The 20,808-nt window shown below is 39.4% G+C and overlaps 1 protein-coding gene across 3 annotated transcripts in view; it reads right to left on the bottom strand.

Moving 5' to 3' along the window:
* Nucleotides 1-20,808, bottom strand: part of cnksr3 (cnksr family member 3) — a 102,255-nt gene that overhangs the window by 44,415 nt on the left and 37,032 nt on the right. For all 3 annotated transcript variants that reach the window (XM_073051104.1, XM_073051103.1, XM_073051105.1), the window contains exon 2: nt 11,501-11,664. In XM_073051104.1, coding sequence (XP_072907205.1) covers nt 11,501-11,664 — 164 coding nt within the window. The remainder of the gene's footprint in view (nt 1-11,500; nt 11,665-20,808) is intronic.

The following is a 20,808-nucleotide window of genomic DNA, read 5'->3' as shown; positions in this document are numbered from 1 at the left end:
ATACACGAGACTTACAGGAGAAAAATTCCAATGAGAATGCACTGCTTCATCAGAATTTTTAAAAACAAGGTTAGCTTTAAGACAGATACTTCAGCTACAGTAAAATGTGTAATCATTAGGTAAATCTATTTTCCAGTATGCAACTCAGAAGGAAATTTTGTTTGATGATATGCCTTCTTTATGCATTGTTTTTGTTATGACTGCTACTGCAAATACTCCATATGAAAGAAACTGCAGAATGCCAGTCGCTTTCAAGCCAATCAGACCAGTTCTCTGAAAGTATTGGCAGCAGCAATTCTTGTCTCTTTCAGCCACAGAAATTTGCTCCAGAGAAAATACTACATTCCATTTAAATCCCATTCCCCACTGGTGTGCTCTGATGATCTGGTCATTACTGTTCATCAGTATTTTGTAAACCCATCAGCTGGAGGACTGACTGTGCATTATATCTATCTACTTCAATATGTAAGTAATACATTGCACTATCCAGAGGACACAAAAGTGCCCGATGATTGTAATTCCACCCGTTAATATAAACCGGACAGTGACAGGGAGGATCAAAATGCAGTCAAACTATGCTCAGATTGTTCAGAAATCTCACTTAGCACCTTGCTTTCAGGCTGATGCTCCCATTCAATTCACCAAGGCCCTGCTTCCTGCACTCACATTCAACTTGCCACTGTTTGTTTTCCCACACTCTTCAAATATCATCTGAGTCACTAAGTGTATTGCTCTGCTTACCATTTAAAAAAAATCAACTCAAAGGTGAGTTGGAAAGTTCAGTCCAGAAAGTGGATCTGTATTCACTGGAGTTTAGAAGAACGGGGTGCGGAGGTGGGGTTAGAGCTCAATGAAATCTATTGAATATTGAAAGGCCTAGATAAAGTGTACATGGAGAGCATATTTCCAATAGTGGGATCAGAAGGCAGCTTCAGAATAAAAGGAAGTCCCTTTAGAACAGATAAAGATATTATCTTTAACCAGAAGGTAGTGAATCTGTGGAATTCATTGCCACAGACAGCTGTGCAGGCCAAGTCATTAGGTATATTTAGTGCAGAGGTTGATAGGTTCTTGATTAGTGAGGCCAAAGGTAACAGGGAGAATCCTGGAGAATGGGGGCGAGGGAAAAATGAATCAGCCAGGACAGAATGGCAGAGCGAAGTCAACGGGTCAATTAGCCAAATTCTGCTTTTAGGTCTTACGGTCTAAAATCTGCGAAAGACCGGAGAATGACAGATTAATGCAGTTATATTGTACATAGAAAATAAATTCATGTGTCAGCAAAATATAAGTATGATATGCAGCACAATATGCCAGATGGTGTGTACAACATATTAATACAAACTGGTCTAAGCATGGAAGTTACCTGGAGGTTTATGTCAGATTTGAGCACACCCAACATGAATTGAATACTGAGGTAACCGGTTTGTAGGATGAAAACACAGCAGCCATATGCAATCTGCACAAGCTGCTACATTATGTAACAAGCTACATTCAGAAGTTTGCAAATTAACTGCTTACGGTGGAGCAGTAGGTGCAATGCTAAAACGCATGTGTAATAATATTTTTTTTACATTTCCATGAAGAGTTATTATTAGCAGCTGAAATTTCGAACATTCCACAATGATTACTGTGGTGCCAGCATACACAAGCAAAAGTGAATTGAAGGTCTGACGCAAAAGTAGTAAAATCAAGACCTCACAACTACCAAACACTGATTGTTTAATAAACAGAAGTGATCCCTGAACTCCTATAACACTTCTGAGATAGATTTCCTAGAGCAGGCATTGCAAAGCAGTGGATATGAGCAACACTCTCCACAAGGCCCTCCAAATCTACTGGTGGGATAATCAAATCAACGTTAGTGCCCTCTCACAGACTTGCATGCCAGCTATAGGCCTAATTATATTCCATCTGCTCTAATACCTGGACTACAGCATCTGTATTCCAAAACCGAACTTCTGAAACAAGCAGTGATTATTCCGAAATCATGGTAAGAGATTTAAGGTTGATAGCTAAAGGGATTCATCCTCAAAGCCACAATACAAGGAGGACAAGGAATTCCAATGAAATATGGTGGAACTAATATCCCACCTCCGAAACCAAGTAGTCCATCAAGCACTACCAGCCACGCATTAGGAAGAGTCTGGCGACCCATATCATGCTCATTGGCATTTTGGAATCACAGAAATTGGAACAAATACATCCTTGACATTGAGGGACTGCTCCAGAATAAGGGAAGAAAATCTGTTGGAGAACCTCAGTGAATCAAGCAGCATCTGTGGGAAAATAACTGCCAAGGTTTTGGGCTGAAACTCTGCATCAGAACTCCAGAAGAATGAGAATTCTTGTTTAGTAAACAAAAGTACATGTGATACTAGGAACATCAACAACCTGTAAATGAAGGGAAAATAATTTCCAGTTCCTCTCCCTCTATTATGATATTGCCTTTCTTTCTCCACTTTTCTACAAGCTTTAAACCTCAGGAATTTTGGAGTCTTCCAGAATCCACACTATTCCCATCTGTCCACAATAGGTCCTTACCTTTCTATGCATTGCCTGTTTAGATGATTGTTCCTTAAACTTAGTGACTGTATCAGATTACAACACCTCCTCTGGCAGCAAGTTCCAGATATGAACCACTTTCTGTCCAAACAAAACCTCCCACTCAATTCATCCCAAAAACTCTTACCTATCATCTTAAACCTATCCCTCTTTTCTTTTTTATATTCATTTATCACGTGGGGAAAAACCTCAAGCTAAGGTTAAATTGAAAAGGGCTGAAACTCAGATGCATTGGACAATGGCTGGCTGCATTAGGAACTTCTGTGTACATTACTGACCACTTTATTTCAGATTTACAAGAATAGTAATACCACCTTGTAATTTGCTGGTGTCCTTCCATCCAACCACTCATCCTCCAAGCCACTGTGCATTAATCTGTCTGACCTTACCAATCTTGCTCCTTATCCTCTAAGTTAGTGGCAGGACAGAGTCTGAAGACCAGTTCTTTGTCTCCAAAGTCCATGAACCTTAACAGCCATCTCCATTGTTTTGCTGGACCCATGAACTGATAAAATTATTCAGAAATTACTTTCTATGCCTTATGTTTCACAGGCATCAGTTAGTGTCTGTCTATTTATTGAGAAGCTGAATTTATTAAGTAGATACTTCCATTTGAAAAATAAAGACCTAATATATAGTCACCTTGGAGCTCCTTGTCTGTACCAACTGTGACATCACCTTATTAACAAGCTCTTGCACCCAATTCTGTGACCACGCAGAGACTCACTCTGCCTCTGCCTGAGATGGAAGTTCTCCGAAAGTTTTGAACACCAATTCACAAGATTTTCATGCACAGAATTCTGATGCCGAGATCAACTATGAACTTCATTCTGCAAATTCAACACTTGCTCTGATTGACTGCTGCTGCATAGACTCCTGCTTATCACCTTCATACACTGTTACCTCTAACAAGATTGCACTGTTTGCAGTGTCTTTTTTTTAAAAGAAAATCACAGAACTATGCATTTGTGCTAATGCAGCAGCAGTACCAAGAAAAAGAAATCTCAAAAACTGCTCAGCTTTGAAAATAACAGTAATAAGACTTACAACTGAAAAGCAATAACGAAGATAAGTTGACAAGATTCCAGATATTTTAAACATATTTTGAACATAATAAGTGCCTGGAATTACAATACTTAAATAGCTCCATTTCTGTGAAGTGCAAGAATTGGTTAGGATTGAATATGTTCATTCTCAGTCTTATGAAAATTATCGGCTTGGGTTTGATTTGTAAACACAGAGAAAAATATTTACAAAATGGGAGCAGAAATACTTATACCCTTTTGCAGTACATTTTTTTGAAGCTTTTATACAAAATAATCAGCTCAACACGGTGGGTGTTTGGATGATGAGTTTGGAACCTGGAGTCACTATCAAAACAATGGGTAGTCCAATTGTGACTGAAATAAGACATCACTTTACCAGGTGGCAAATCTTTGGAATTCCCTAGCCAGAGACACGTGGAAGCTCAGTTATCAACTTCATTGGAACTAAGATCCGTCCACCTCTGGGTATTAAAGGAATTAAGAGATACGGAGAAAGCATAGAAAAACAGCACTGAAGAAACGCATCAGCCATGATCTTGATAAATGACAGAAAAGGGTTAAGGGTCAGATAGCTTACGGTACTTGTGTTCCCAATACTCAAGTTCCTGTAGCATTAACGATTGACAATATACAATCCAAGTATTCATCTATTGATGCAGCTTTCAGCAACCACTATGAGCCAAGGAATTAGCTGGAAAGAACGCTAATCTCAAGGCACTCTTATAAAAGTTTGAGTTTTTACTGGCAGAACAGAGGGGAAATAAAGAGAGAAAAAGGTCTGCCAGATAGTATAACAGGAATACCAGAGACAGAATCTAAGCAGACAGTTAGCTTTTTTTTAGTGAAGGAACCAGAGTTATATTTAGCATGGCTGGTTTTTGTTTTAGTTCAAATGATGCATTTAAAGAGTAACTGATTCTACGATCCCAAACAGGAGAAAATACCAAAAGCATTCCAGCTAGAATAGTCTGCCCAATGCAGCAGTAACACTGGTTACATAGACACAGAAATATTTACCCACAGCATATACTTTTTATAGTTAGTGTCTCTGTTAAGTACACAACTATGCCTTGCATACATCTACCTTCTGATTCCTAAAATCCAAAGTAGCAGAACTTTTAAAGTAGCACTCTCCAGTCTAATTACTGTACTGTAAATCCAAAGTAGAAACTAATAAATACAATTACAACATTAAATCAATGCTTAAAAATACCTATGAAACTTCTAAATTTCTTTTGTAAGGCCAAAAGGCCTCAGTTTGTGCGAATGAACACCTCTCTCATTTGGTTAGATGGCTTGATTACTTTTTGCAAGACCTGAGATAATGGGGTGCTACTGGATCAGTGGCTTTTTTCTTCATTTCTCCTTTTAAAGACGAGTTGTATAAAGGTCACCAGGATCCACTTCTCGACATTTCATATCCCCTCAGCCTCAGAACTAAATGTTCTGAAATCACAAGCAAACTAGTTAAAAGATCTGGCAAAATTGTCCCTAGTATTATCTTTCATATAGGAAAATCTCTTAACCACACATGAAAATGTGGATGAGGATTTTTGGCACACAGAAAATAACATAACTGTGGTCATAAGACTTTAGAATAGACTTGCTCTCAATCTACAAAGATGGCTAGGTAAATAACAGATGATTATAGATTGCTTCTTTATAGTTAACATCTTCCCTCTGCAAAGGAAAAATCTAAAAATTCCACTGCAGTACTAAGTTAGGATATGGAATGAAACAAAAGATTCCACTCATTGTTATACTGCACATCTTAAACCTCCAATCGAGATAGTAAGGTATGACTTTGACGCAACATTCATCAATAGTGTCAAAACTTTCAAACACATTTTGGCATGAGTTAGTCGTTAAATGGGTCAAACAGTATCTCTCATTATAATTTAGTCCCAACCTATCAAAAGTACTGAAGACATAAACAGAAAAGATGCTGAAGATAATTCACATCCTAAGTATTTATATGCCAATTGAACCACTTCCATGTTCAACTTAAAAAAAGATTCACTCAATGTCAGTACAACAGATAAGCTAAGCTGATGTTCTGTTGGAGACAAACCAGCTTCTCAGAAGAACCCAAAGCCAAAAATTGAAATCACATTTCTGTTCTAGTATTATTCTCATCTCACCACACAAGTACTTTCCTTTTTACGTACCCTTGGGCTTCAGCCTGTGACAAATTTACCCACTGACCTTAAAGTCATCTTTAATAGGAGCAAATGTTCTCAACATATCCTGCTCAAATGGAAACAGAATCTGTGCTTTCAAATATGAAAATTTTTCCACATTCAAGAGCCAGCATCACTACTGTATCCAGCAAAACAATTGTTTGGGATGATTAGCATGCTTGGTGAACTTCCTCCACCTTCCTTCCTCTTCATCTTCTAAGCCATAAGAATGTTAAAAATAGTGTGGGCCACCCAAAGCAGAATGCATATAGATATGGTCTGTCTAAAGTTTTATTAAATTGTTCTCAGTGCATCTTTGGTATGCAATTTCCTGCCAGTGAGTCAAGATGTTTACAGTGCATGCCACATTTTAATGTCCAGTGAGAACGTGTTCAAGCTAATAGCCTCCATATGTTCCATGTTAGACTTTAACTTGCGGCATAAAGTTAGTTCTCATGTCACTTACCAAGGTGGTATTTTATTGCATAACATTATTTTCTCAGAGAGCTTTCCTTCTCTGGGCTTCAACTCAATTGTTTACGGATGTTTTTAAGGAGGAGAATTTCCTTAAATTTCTTAAGCAGATTGCTATGGGGCAAAAGTAGCAGGGAAGGAAGAAGTTATAAAAAAATATTTACAACCCCTAATGCAACACTACACATAAAATGCTGAAAAAAAAAGTGGGAGAGGAAAACTGTGTGGGAAAAAGGACTGTGTGTATTTATGCTGTGCCTGTCACAGCCTCGGGATGTTGCATGACAAATATGAAGCATCTCTGGGGAATCATGTGACACTGAATAAATTGCAACATCAATTGAGCAGTTACACTAGAATATGTAAATCTCTAGCAGTAAACGTGGTTCATTAACTTTTTACTTCATGTGTACGATAGGAATGTTGTATAGTCTAAACAGCTGGATAAAAGAGCAGGCCCAAGAAAAGTGGTCCAGATACATCGTATTTTCAAAAATTCCAGAGACAGATTACACACGGGAAATTCTTCTAATATGTCAAATGTTAGGCTGAAGTAAAACCGAATGAGAACAACAGGTGATCTAAAGTCCATTTGACAGTTGAGTGAATAACTGCTTCTTAGCAAAACACTGGAACCTTTAAACCAAAGATTCCAATAGATGCCTGGATCAGACTGCTTGCAGCCTATGATGCATTTAGACCGGATTCAGAAAAGGTGAGGACTGGGTTTGATTAGATAATGGTATGCTTCAAATTTAAAGAGTGTGCAAACATTTATTGCCTGATCTGCATGTTCACTATACAAAGACACTTGATGAACCAAACATCTTTAGATAAAGACTGCTGGTTGGCAGGTTAAACAAGATTCAAAGTACAACGTATAAATTATACAACCTTGAGATTCCTCTGCTTACAGGCAGCCACTGAACAAGAAATCCAAAAGGACACAATTTTTAAAAATGACCAATATCCAATGCACAGAGAGGGAAGAAAAACAGACCATGCCGACAATAAGCAAGCATCAGCATTCTAAACAAAATTGAGTCCATCAACCTAAGCCGTAGCCGGAGTGGGCCCCATAGCTTCAATCTGTGAAAATTGCTATGAAGCCTGGAGACTTCATAGGAGTAGCCAGGGCATCACAGCTTCAGTGCCAAAAGTGAGTGGAGTAAAATGTTGCAAAGCAGAACCAGCCCTAACCCTCACCTCTTGTCCTGGCACTCTGCCTTTTTAGTCCATCTGGCCCAACGTTTAAACTGTCCAAGCACTGGGTAGTTCCCCATACTAGGGCCCAGGGCCTGCCAAAATGATACACTCTGGCCTAAGCCCCACGTTCCAGCCTGTGCATAACGTTTCTAAATTGGCCTAGCGTTTAGATTGATCCAACCTTGCTCCTGCTTTAGGTGGACGGGCAACAAAACAACTCTTCTCCAACTTTTCTCCACTCCGTTCTCTTTATCTCCATCTCACGCATTCCTCAACCTTGCTCCCGCCACTTGAACACATCTCGACTACACTCAGACTGTCTTGCACCCATGCACCTCGACCCTACGATCAGCCTCTCCTTTTCACCTCTTCACTGTTACTGGTGATCATTTACCACAATTTTCCACATAGAATGTTATAATAGAGTATTTAGTTGTATTTCTTGCTTTGAAAACCACTAGTGAGCTGTTGCCCACCTTCAGTAGTGCCATCTTAAACCGGAAGAAAAGGATTGCTTGAAAAGCATCATTCAGGATTAAGGAACAAGTAAAATCCACTAACACATCACAGCAAAACAGTCATAGATTTTAAGAACTGTTCAAAATTAAACATCACAGATTAAAATGTCAACTGCAACACAATTCATATATGTGAAGTTTCAAATACAAGCTTACAAAAAAGGCTAATGGATTTAAGTTACTGTTAGTAGTATTTAATGTACTGTTAGCAGTCTACTCTATCAGATTATAAAGTGATGCAATAGAATTTAGATTTTCCAATCACTTGAATCAAACAGGTTTGAATCTGCAGTCTAATGTTGTTTTCAATCAAGCCTGTTTAATTGGAAGATGGGTTCGGAAATCTAAGTCAATGCAGCTACTCATCAAGCACACTGAACTTCAACTGTTGACTGAATTTTGAATAATGTTCAAATTAAAACACGGATTGAATTCAACTGCAATTACAGCTTCCTATTAATGAAAGCAAGTGACCTTCTGATTTCCTCCTTTCATACAAGAAAAACAATTTACAACAATCGAGTTGAGTGGCTATCACTTCAAGGAAAAATGTGTAAAGGAATTGCCTAATTGCAAGAGAAACCACTACTAAGCACTCAAGTTTTGAACAGCAACTTCAATAGGTATTTTTTCCTGCCTTGGGAATGCCAATCTTTCTGGAAGGTCGCTTGCCAACGTTAGTGTCTTATAACCTTTTGGATGTTTTTTCCATATTAAACATATGCCAAGTCACTTGTTGGTGTCCCTTATTAAAATGGAAAAATAAAATCTCTCCAATGGATTCAAAAACTTCAGAAGTGGACATTTCTATTTAGTCTGGCTATCTCTTATTGTTTTCTTGGAAAACAGGCTTAAGATACAAACTTGTTTTTAAATCATTTCCAGTGCACAAGTGTAAAGGAGAAGGAAACAATTATTACTCTGAATCTTATTCAGCGCAAAAAAAAGATGAAGATCACAATAACAAAAAGCACAATAAAGACACAAAATAGCTCATGGATTAATTGTATGTCCATAAAGTGATACAAGGCGCAGGAGTATCTGTACTTAAGGTGACTGACAGGAAACGATCATTCAGACTTCACTCATCCATTCTTCAGGGATTCATCTTTGAGTCTAAATGAATACACCTCAGTTGTCACCAACTTCATCAAGACCTGTGTATACGAGTGCATACTTTCAAAAACATACCAAACCAAAACTGTGGATGAACCAGGAGATTTGTAGTCTGCTGAGGGCTAGGTTTGTGGCATTCAAGAATTATACAAGTAGTCCTGATGCAACCTATGGAAGTCTATTTTAAGGGAGAGAAAAACAATTCCAATTGAGTTTAGATTTGGAATCAGATGCCCATCAGCTCTGGTAGGGTTTGCAGGCCATTACTTCTCTACAAAGTGAAACCTAGCATCATGAATGGCTGTGATAAATTTAATGCTTTTATGCATGCTTTGAAAGAAAGAATAAAACTGCACCTGTGTGAATCCCTGCAGCATCTGGCAACGTTGTGATCTCTACCTCAGAGACCAATGTCACAACATCTTTAAAGAGGGTGAACTGTCACAAGTCATCAGGCACTGATGGTGTACCTGGTGAGGCTCTGAAATACTGTGCCAACCAATTGGCAGGAGTGTTCAAGGACATCTTCAACCTCTCACTGCTGCAGTTGGAGCAAAAGGGCAGCAATCATACCAGTGCCCAAGAAGAGAAGGGAGAGCTGCCTCAATGACAATTGTCCAGTGGCACTCACATCTACTATGATGAAGTGCTTTGCAAGATTGGTTATGGCTAACCAACTCCTGCCTCAGCAAGGACTTAGACCCATTGCAATTTGCCAATTGCCTCAATAGGTCTACAGCGGATACATCTCACTGGCTCTCTACTCAGCCTTGAATCACCTGGACAGCAGCAAAGCCTACGTTCGGTTGCTGTTTATTGATTACAGTTCAGCTTTCATCACAATCATACCCTCAGTTCAAATCATCAAGCTCCAAAACCTGGGCCTCTGTACCTCCCTCTGCAACTGAGTCCTCGACTTCCTCACCAGGTACCCATGGTCTGTGCGGATTGGAAATAGTATCTCCCCCTTAGTGAGGATCAACACTGGTGCACGTCAAGGATGTGTGCTTAGCCCCCTCTTCTACTCTCCCTACACCCAGGATTGGGTGGTAGGCACAGCTCAAATGTCATCTATAAACTTCCCAACAACTTAGCCATTGTTGGCAGAATTTCAGATAGCGATGAGGCGGCGTACAAGAGTGAGATAGGTCAGTTGATTGAGTGATGTCACAGCAACAATCTTGCACTCCATGCCAATAAGACCAAGGAATTGATTGCAGACTTCAGGAAGGGGAAGTCAAAGAAATACACACCAGCCCTGAGAGGGATCAGAAGTGGAAAGGGTCAACAGTAGCAGGTTCCTGGGTGTCAACATCTCTGAAGATCTATGTTTAAGGAGAATGATATGTCACCAGAGACATTTGCAAATTTCTACAGATGTACCGTGGAGTATTCTAACTGGTTGCATCACCATCTGGTACAGAGGGGCCATTGCACAGGATTTAGTATCCTGTGGAACCACTCAGGCATTGAAAGTCCAGGTACAAATGATGTGAATTTCACATTCTTACAGTAAAAAAATACTTAATTCCTTTACAAATCTACAAGTGATTACCAGAATGCCTGATTTTTATCCTTCAGCGATAATGAAAATCTTCCCTATACCCCTCTCAGAACCCTTTGTAATTTTTAACATCTAACAGGACCACTTCCACCACACCCTTCCTTTATCACCAAGAATCCAATTGATCAAACTATCTTGACATTTAAATCATTGACATATCCCAAATAAAGCTTCTGCAGTCAGAACAGATGAAGAATTGCTACAGGCAGAAAAGTAATCTTACATTGGAGATATCTCAGGAAATTAAATGTTTAAATCAGTGGAGAAGCTGAAAGCCCATTAAAAATTCAGAGGTTATAACTAAGTTTTTAAAGTAAATATATTTAACTTTTATTTACAAAATAATTCTTCCTCAGAAATTTACATTTCCCTCCCCAGTCACACTCTAATAATTGATGAACAATGGAAAGATTGTAAAGAGCAGTGGGATAGGGATTTCTCTGGCCAACTTAAATCCACTGGCCAGAACACAAACTAAGCAACAGTGGAAAGGGAAATAAGCCAGCAGACTTTTCCAAGATATTATTTCAGGTAATTATCCTTTAGCATTCTCATATTAATATGTAAACGTTTTCAAATGTCCCTGGACTAGACTTCAGTTTATTCCATCTAGATATCAATGAAAAATTTCCCACAAATGTACACTTTAAACCAACTTTACTTTTGCATCTCAAAATTTCTCATTCTGCTTTGATCATACTCAGTCACTTTATAGTTTAGGCTTTTTAAATCACTTAGCATCTAAGCCTTAGATTGTGTCCATACTGGCATACAGCACACATTCATTAAACTCATGAAAATAGTTACTTTTTAAAAAAAAGTTAAACTTACCAAAGCACAAAGTAGATCCACAGCCTCTAGGATTAGTTCCTGGTGACCAATGCGTGTAACTCCCAATTCTTCAAGATCCTGATGAGTAATCTGGAGAAGCTGCTCACCATTTATTTTCTCCCGTTCAAAATTGTGAACATAGCATTGTAGGCAATCATCCAATCCTTCACAAGAAGAAATACCATATGAAACATTCGATTGCAAGTTTTTCATAGTTTGTATAGAATTTAAAATCACGTATCATATTAACGTTATTGGTCAACTAATTTTATGGAAAATTACAAGATTAATCATGAATATTTACTGAGGAATAAAAACAAATCAAACTGCTTTCATCTCAAAAAGTGCCATAGTACCTTACCAGGGATTTTGCCTAATCAAACTGAAAATCAGCAGAGGCTGCTTTAAATAGCTGATCCAAAACTTAGAGTGACAGGTTTTGAAAAGGACGGAGAGACAATGTGAGGTTTAAAGAGAATTGTAGATCATGACAGCCTGACAGGCAAAGGTACAGTCTACATTACTGAGGCAGCTGAGGACCGTAAGCAGGAAGAAAGGCAAGCCATTCCGCCCCAAGTCTGAGTTTTCAGTGGGCTGCAATAACCGTGAGAAATTGTTCGTTGGTGAGGCAGTATGAGATTTAATAAGATCTTGGGTCCTTTTGAACTCATAATGATCACTTAAGCATTTAGCAGCAGCCAATTAAAAAGCAGCAAGGTGTAAATGGAAGCAGGCACTGTTGGAGTGGACAATGCTAGAGTGGCTAGGTTTTGGTTCAAGAGGCTTGGGCAATAGCAGTTGCAGGCTAGAACAGAAGCTTACGAAGTCAGAGGTATAACAAGTGTAGTCAGGATGCTAGTTATGACAGCGGAATGCTTCCCCTGTAAGAAGTAGGATTTCAGGGTACATTATAGTCTTTCTGATGACTACAGCTTCAAGAACTGCACTCAACTGTAGCTCCTGATTGACAAGGTCGAGCTGGAGCTGGATGTTCAAAGTCAGGATCATCCGGGAGGTCAAAAACCACAAAAATGAAACTTTTACAGAGGTGGTCACACTCAGAGTGTTCAGGGTTCAGATATTACATGGGTGACCACCAGGAGTAGAAAGGGGAGAAAGCAGCAAGTCCAGGGATCCCCTGTGGTCATTCCGCACAACAAATTTGGATGGAGGGAGATGACCCATCAGGACAAAGCACCAGCAGGCAGGCCAGTGGCACTTTGTCTGGCTCCAAGGATCAGCAAGGAAAGGCAAATTCAGACAGAACGAGCATGATAGGAGACTCAATGGGGGGGATGCACAAAGATTCTGCAGCTGGGAGAAATGCCAGGATGAGTGACACACACACGCGCACAATGCTGGAGGAACTCGCAGGCCAGGCAGCATCTACAGAACAACTTGTAGTTGAGCCTACTAGGGGATCAACTATTCTGGAATGGGTGTTGTGTAATGAACTGGATTTGAGTTGGGAGCTTTAGGTAAAGAGACCTGAAGGAGGCAATGATCATAGCATGATAAAATTTACACTGCAATTTGAGAAGGAGAAGCTGAAGTCATATGTATCAGTATTACAGTGGAGTTGACTGGAAGGGACCACAAGCAGAGATGATGGCAGAGCAGCAATGGCCGGAGTTTCTGGGGCAATATAGAAGGTGCAGGATGGATACATCCCAAAGATGAAGTAGTATTCTAAAGGGAGGATGTTGCAACCATGGCTGACAAGGGAAGTCAAAGACAGCATAAAAGCTAAGTAAAGAGCATGTAATATGTGGGAAGTTAGAGGTTTGGAAAGCTTTCATAAAACAAAACAAGGTAACTAAAAAAGTCATTAAGAGAGACAAGATAAAATATGAATATAAGCTAGCTAATAATATAAAAGAGAATACCATTTTTTCATATTAATAAAAAGAGTATAAGAGGAGAGAGGGATATTGGGCAACTGGAAAATGATGCTGTCCAGGTAATAAAGAGGGACAGAGAAATGACAAGACAAATTTAATAAATATTTTGCACCATTCCTCTCTGTGGAAGACACTTAGCAGTATGCCAGAAAGTCAAGAGTGTCTGGGGGAAGAAGTGAGTGTAATTGCTATTACCGAGGAGAAGGTATTTGGAAAGCTGAAAGGTCTGAAGGTAGATAAGTCACCTGGAGGAGATGGACTACACCCCAGGGTTCTGAAAGAAGGTAGCTGAAGAGATTGCGGAGGCATTAGTAATGATCTTTCAAGAATCACTTGTTTCTGGAATGGTTTTGGAGGACTGAAAGTTGCAAATGTCATTCAACTCTTTAAGAAGGGACGGAAGCAGAAGAAAGGAAGTTACAGGCCAGCTAGTCTATTTATTTAATTACTGTGATACAGTGCGGAACAGGCACTTTGAGCTGTGCCACCCAGCAATCCCTCCCCAATTTAAATACTAGCCTACTCACAGGACAGTTTACAATACCCAATTAACCAACTGACAAGTCTTTGGACTATAGGAGGAAACTGGAGCACCCAGAGGAAACTCACATGATCACAGGGAGAACGTACAAACTCATTACAGGCAGCGGCAGGAAGTTAACGCAGGTCACTGGTACTGTAAAGCATTGTGCTAACCACTACGTTACCTATCTGCCCCACTACATGGGACTGCAGTGGTTGGGGAGGTGTTGGAATCCGTTATTAACGATGAGGTTTTGGTGTACTTGAAGGTACATGATAAAAGCAGGTCATAGTCAGCATGTTTGCAGGGATTCCGAGCCCAGGGCCCATGGCATCAAAAAGGTCGGGAACTTAAAGGAAAATCGACTTAAAGGAAAATCTATTGAAATTCTTTGAGAAAATGATAGGCAGGAAGACAAAGGAAAGCCAGTGGATGTTGTTTACTTAGATTTTCAGAAGGCCTTTGATATTGTTTCCACACATGAGGCTGCTTAACAAGATGTGTTAAGACAAGATAAGAGTATTACAGGTAAGATAGTAACATGGAGAGAAGACTGGCAACTAGCAGGAGGCAAAGAGTATGGAAAAATGGCAGCCTATTATTCTGGTTGGCTGCCGGTGACTCGTGGTGTTCTGCAGGAGTCAGTATGGGGACCGCTTCTTTTCACATCAACGGATAATGGAATTGATGGCTTTGTTGCCAAAATGGCGGGTAACACAAACATTGGTGAAAGGGCAGTTAGTTTTGAGAAAGTAGGGAATCTGAAGAAGGACTTGGACAGTTTAGAAGAATGGGCAAAAAGTGGCAGAATAAATACAGTGTTGGAAATTGTAAGGTCATGTGCTTTGGTAGACGGAATAAGGCATAAACTAATTTATAAGTGGGGAGAAAATTCAAACATCAGGGTGTAAAGGGATCTGGGCCTGTACTCACTGGAGTTTAGAAGAATGAGGAGATATCTTTTTGAAACTTACCGAATATTGAAAGGCCTAGATAGTGTGGATGTATAGAAGATGTTTTCTTTTGTGGGGGATTCTAGGACCAGAGGGCAGAGCTTCAGAATAGAGGGATGTCCAGGTAGAACAGAGATGAGGAGGAATTTATTTAGCCAGAAGGTGGTGAATCTGTGGAATTCATTATCATGGAAAGCTGTGGAGGCCAAGTCATTGAATATATTTAAATTGGAGGTTGATCAGTTCTTGATTAGCAAAGATTCTGGGGAAAGACAGGAGAATGGAAGTTGAGAGGGATAATAAATCTGCCATGTGCAGAAGTTCGCTGATGACACGGCCATAGTGGGGTGTGTCAGGAATGGATGGCTGAGTAGGCTACGGTCAATTATGGAAAACCCTGAACATCCTCTACATAGCACCATCCAGAGACAGAGAAGCAGTTTCAGCGACAGGTTGCTATCGATGCAATGCTCCTCAGACAGGATGAAGAGATCAATACTCCCCAATGCCATTCGGCTTCACAATTCAACTGCCAGGAGTAAGATATGTTAAAGTGCCGGGGTTAGGACTCAATGTATTTAAGTAAACTACTTAAGAACTTTTTAGAAGCTATTATTAATGCTTTTTGAGAGGGTGATTTTAGATGCATATCATATTTTTACTGAGTTAAGTATTGTATGTAATTAGTTTTGCTACAATAAGTGTATGGGACATTGGAAAAAATGTTGAATTTCCCCATGGGGATGAATAAAGTATCTATCTATCTATCTATCTAAATCAGCCATGGTGGAATGGCAGAGCAGACTCAATGGGCCAAGTGGCCCATTTTAGCTCCCATGTCTTATGGCCTTCTGCTCTTGCTATTATCTTACTTATATAAAGCCTGCTGGGTGGGTTGGAAAACTTTACTATTAAAAACTCATTTTCTAGACCAAAGTAAAATGTGCTGGTAAATGGCCCCATTATGCCATCTCAAGTTGTGCTATCAGATATTCCTGTTGTTTGACACAACCCTCCCCCAACTACTTTCCTGTTGTTAATCAAATACGTGAAACATTGACTGTTTCTAATTGACCTGTTGAGTTTTCCAGCATCTGCTTTGATTTAATTTTACTACTACCTTGCAGAGTTGACTTTAATTAATAAATGCAAAGTATCGGTTTAAGCACACCCAAGCTAATTTCTTGTTTCCCATATTGACTTCCAAGTCTTACACTCTCCAAGTTCACTTGAACCTCTTTCCCTACCCTCCCTCCCAATATATCCAAAGCCTTATTGTCCATTTTTATACTTAATACTCGCTTTCCCACAGTTCATTTTCTATTACTTTATTTCTGTCCTCACTGGATCGATTCTGAATTTTCGGACCCAATATTAGCTTTCACCTTCTGATATAATCTCCTTCAGATTAAGGCCACTCCTTAACATGGTTGGTTAATGATGGCTGGTCAATTGCTCCCTTACAGATTTTCCTCCTTACTGGTTGTTTTTGCCATTAGTCATGAACTATTTAATTAAATTTTCGCCACTGCTCATCTGTCTTTTCTGTTAATCTTTTGATTTCAGTCAACTCTATCCTCATTCCATTGCAATTCCCTTAAATTAAACAGTGTCTTCTAATCCAGGGTTTCTCACTCTCAAATGGAATCCAATATTCTATTATGCTATGATCATTCCTTTGTAGGGGACTATTTGCTCTCAAAGTCATTAGTAAACCTGCCTCATCACCCATTTCCAAATTCAACATTACTTTTTCCTTGGCTGGCTCAAGGGAACTATCCCAAATGACTTTTATCAATTTGTTCATATAGAAAACTTATTTAACCCAATTTATATGACGAGCAGAGCAGTCTCCCACCCCTCTTTTTACATGTAATGCCTCCAATTCTTTGTTAATTTATACCTTTTCTATGGCAAAATAATATGTTACTTCTACCAGTACCTACTTCCCCTACCTTCTTTTAACTTCCTACCAAATGGAAGTGACTTCACAGTCTCTCAACTGTACTTCTCTTATTAACAATGTTGGTCCATGTTTACCTTCCCACCTGTCCTTCCTGAAAAGGAAGTATCCCTATATGCTCAGTTCCCAGCTTTGAAACTTTTGCAAACAGGAGTCAGTAATGCCATCACATGAAACCCATTTACTTCATTGTGCTGTTGTTTATTCAAGATATTACAAATAATAATAATAGTTTGTTGATGACATCAGTTGTAGGCAGAATCAAAGGTGGTGATGAATCAGCACATAGGAAGGAGTTTGAAAATCTGGCTGAGGGGTGCCATAACAACAACTTCTTACTCAATTTCAGCAAAACCACGGAGCTGATTATTGACATTAGGAGAACGAAACCAAGGGTTCATGAGCCAGTCCTCAGGATCAGCAACTTTAAATGTTATTATTTCAGAGGACCTGTCCCAGGCCCAGCACGCAAGAAAGCATGGCAGCACCACTACTTACTTAGGAGTTCAGAGATTCAGCATGACATCTAAAACTTTGACAAACTTCTAGAGTTCTGCAGTGGTGAGCATATTGACTGGCTACATCATGCCTGATATGGAAGCACCAACGCCCTTGAATAGAAAATCCGACAAAAAGTAGCGGATACAGCCCAGTCCATCACAGGCAAAGCCCTCCCCACCACTGAGCACATCTACATGAAACGCCGTTGCAGGAAAGCAGCACCCATCATCTGGGAACCCCACTGCCCAGGACATGTTCCCTTCTCGCTGCTGCCATCAAGGAAGGTAGTACAGGAGCTTTAGGGCTCACACCACCAGGTTCAGGAACAGTTACTGCCTCTCAACCATCAGCCTCTGAAATGTATCCACAACTAATGGACTTACTTTCAGGCACTCTTCATCTCAACTTCTCAATATCTGTGGTTTATTATTTCTTTCTTTTTGTATTTGCTGATCATTGTCTTCTGCACTCTGGTTGGAATTTCAAGTTGGTGCAGTCATTCATGATTTTGTTATGGTCATTATTCTATAGATTTACTGAGTATTTTCACAATAAAAAGAAACTCAAGGTTATATACAGTGGCACATTTACTTTGAAATGTGAACAAATGGCTCATGTATTAAGATAAAATCCCTTTATCACAAATATGTGATCTCACCTGCAGAGATAAGAAATAACAAAGGGTGGAGGAGGGAGGAAACAAAGGAGGGAGGCAAGCACACTCAGAACATTTTAATATTATTTGGATGAATAGTTGATGTAAAGGCCACAGGCCTAGTGTTGGAAAACGAGATTAATGTAGATAGCATCCGATGCCTGACACAGGCACAGTGGAGGTACCGTGTGACTCCAATAAAGCTGGTTGTGTATTTAATATTCCAGCTGTATTTGAGTAATATTGTAAATATATTTTTGAGTTAGCATTCTTGTATTTAAATATTTAAATAAATGGGTTAGCAAACTACCACGTGATACATGCACACCTCGCTTGAAGTAAAATACGAAGTTAGACTCAGATTTCGGACTCCTGTGTCTTCCTTTGAATCAGTCCAATGTTTTGAATGTACAAAATATAACGCTGCCAATTCCCTAACTATGCAGCAATTGCAAAATATTGGAGCCAGTGGTGCGGCAAGAAGGTGAACGAAGACTAGTTTTATGTGATTCTTGCAAAATTAGTTTAGAGACCATGTTTTCATAATTGGGCCAAGTACAGCTCATAAATGCTTAAATTAAAAACATATGGGTTACAGTGTCTGCAATATCAAAAATAATCAGTGCAGCCTTTTCTGGAGCAAAATTCATTTTCAAAAGAACTCCATCCATGAGCCCAAAACAAAAACAATTAACATTTCTCTTACGGAATTTCACAGTGTAGTTCACTTTCGCTTTGAATGTGTCCAATTAGGAGTCAGAGCAAAATTATTCCAAGATACTAACAAGAACAAGTTCTGTATTAATCCTCCATTTATGCCACAATGACTGGTCAGACCCAAGCTGTGGGAGAAATCTGAGCCCAGATGCTTAACATGCAGTTACCTACCTGCCCAGAGAACAGTGGTAGGTAACTAGATGTGTAGTTGATTGCAAGTTTATCCATTATGCAACAGAGTGAATGGGTTCATGAATGACAAAGGATTATCACCCTGAAGAATGAAAATAATGCATACTGGAGTACTGCCAGCATTCAGAACAAATCTGACATGGATTGTTCAGAAAGAACGCTAACACGTCCAGTCTGGTATCCTCTATGCTATCTAATTAGCACCAGTCATTGAGAAATCTCCACAAAGCAAGAACGTTAATAATGTCCCCAACCATCCATTTAACTAATTACTGCTTAATCCCATGGCTTTTTTTTCCTGCTAAATTACTCTCTAAACAATTAAATCCCTCTATTTCACCCCACCACTCCACCCGAGAAATTCTCATTCCAAAATTCCCTTGCAAAAATTCTAACATGGAGAGAAAACATATTATGGGAACATTACGATACTGTAACTCTGATTTGTATAGCATTAAGTGAGTTCTGCCAAAGGGTTTTGGCCCAAAATGTCGACTGTACTTTCCCCCCCATAGATGCTGCCTGGCCTGCTGAGTTCCTCCAGCATTTTGTGTGTGTTGCTCAGATTTCCAGCATCTGTAGACTTTCTCTTGTTTGTGACTAAATGAAATTGATTGATTTACTGTCCTAACTAAAATATATTACCTTTTGGGTTCCAATTAACAATAAATTATTCAAAAACATTTGCATAACATGATGAACTAAATTTAGATCCTGATATGGAACGCACAAAAACTGAACTGGATACGCATGGATAAGTATTATGTCATTAAGAACTGAACATTCTAGCTTACAATTAAAAAAATACAGGGTGTGGATGGGATTGTTTTCTCTTATTCCCTAACAAAATTTGCAGTCATCAAATTTTAAATTCCATTTCCACGAATAGGATACTCAAATCAGTAAGATGGTCAATGGCCAAGAGTTTTGGGTGGCCACCAATGGGACTCTTGGTTGGTGTGTTCTCTCCCAGGTGCAAGGTCAGGAATGACTTAGAGCAACTGCAGGTTTCTGGAAGAGCCGGGTGAACAGCCAGTGTCATGCCAATGATATGGAGAACAAGCAGGCAGAGCTCCTACAAGTCGAATTTTGGAAGCTAAGAGATAAATTAAAATGTCACATCTCAAAAGGTAATAATCTTAGGATTGTCGTCTGTGTCACATGCTAGCCAGAGTAGGAACAGCAGAATATTTAGGGTGAATATGTCTTGAGCAGTGATGCAGGAGGGAGGGTTTCAGATTCCTGGGGCATTGGAACCAGTTTTGGGGAAAGTGAGACTAATGCATATTGTATAGTCTACACCTGGGCAGGATCAGAATCAATGTCCCAGGGTGTTTAGTTGCTTGTATTTTCATGAAGGAATATGGCAGGGGTTGGGAATACAAAGGGAAGCAATGCAGAACAAAGCTTGGAAAAGAAGAGCAGAGTACACAAAAGTCAAATGCTAAGGACACAAAGATCATTGAATGTAAGGGCACTATCTGAATGCCCACAGTATTCAAAATAATGTCAGTGAACTTGCACAATGGGGAACAGAATAATAATATTAGAGCAGCACAGGTTAATAAACCAAAAAAAAACCTGGTCTGATCTTCATTTAAGTCACAATAATAGGCAAACACAATCTACCTAAACAAATAACACACAAACAATTGAACATTTCATGTCTTTATTGAATACACTGTTTAAACTTTCACAGTCCAGGCTGGAAAAAGTATGTGAATCTTTATATTTAATAAATGCTAGAAGCTGCTTTAGCCGCAATAACCTCCACCAAGCATTTCCTGTAGCTGCTGATCAGACATGCACAACGGTGAAGAGGAATTGTAGACCATTCCTCCATAAAAAACTGTTTCAATTCATCAATATTTCTGAGATACCTTACATGAACAGCCCTCTTCAG

This window comes from Hemitrygon akajei, chromosome 7, assembly GCF_048418815.1.
Source record: "Hemitrygon akajei chromosome 7, sHemAka1.3, whole genome shotgun sequence".
Taxonomy (NCBI): domain Eukaryota; kingdom Metazoa; phylum Chordata; class Chondrichthyes; order Myliobatiformes; family Dasyatidae; genus Hemitrygon; species Hemitrygon akajei.
Note: the sequence above shows the minus strand (reverse complement) of the source record. Positions and strands in the feature narration are given on the sequence as shown.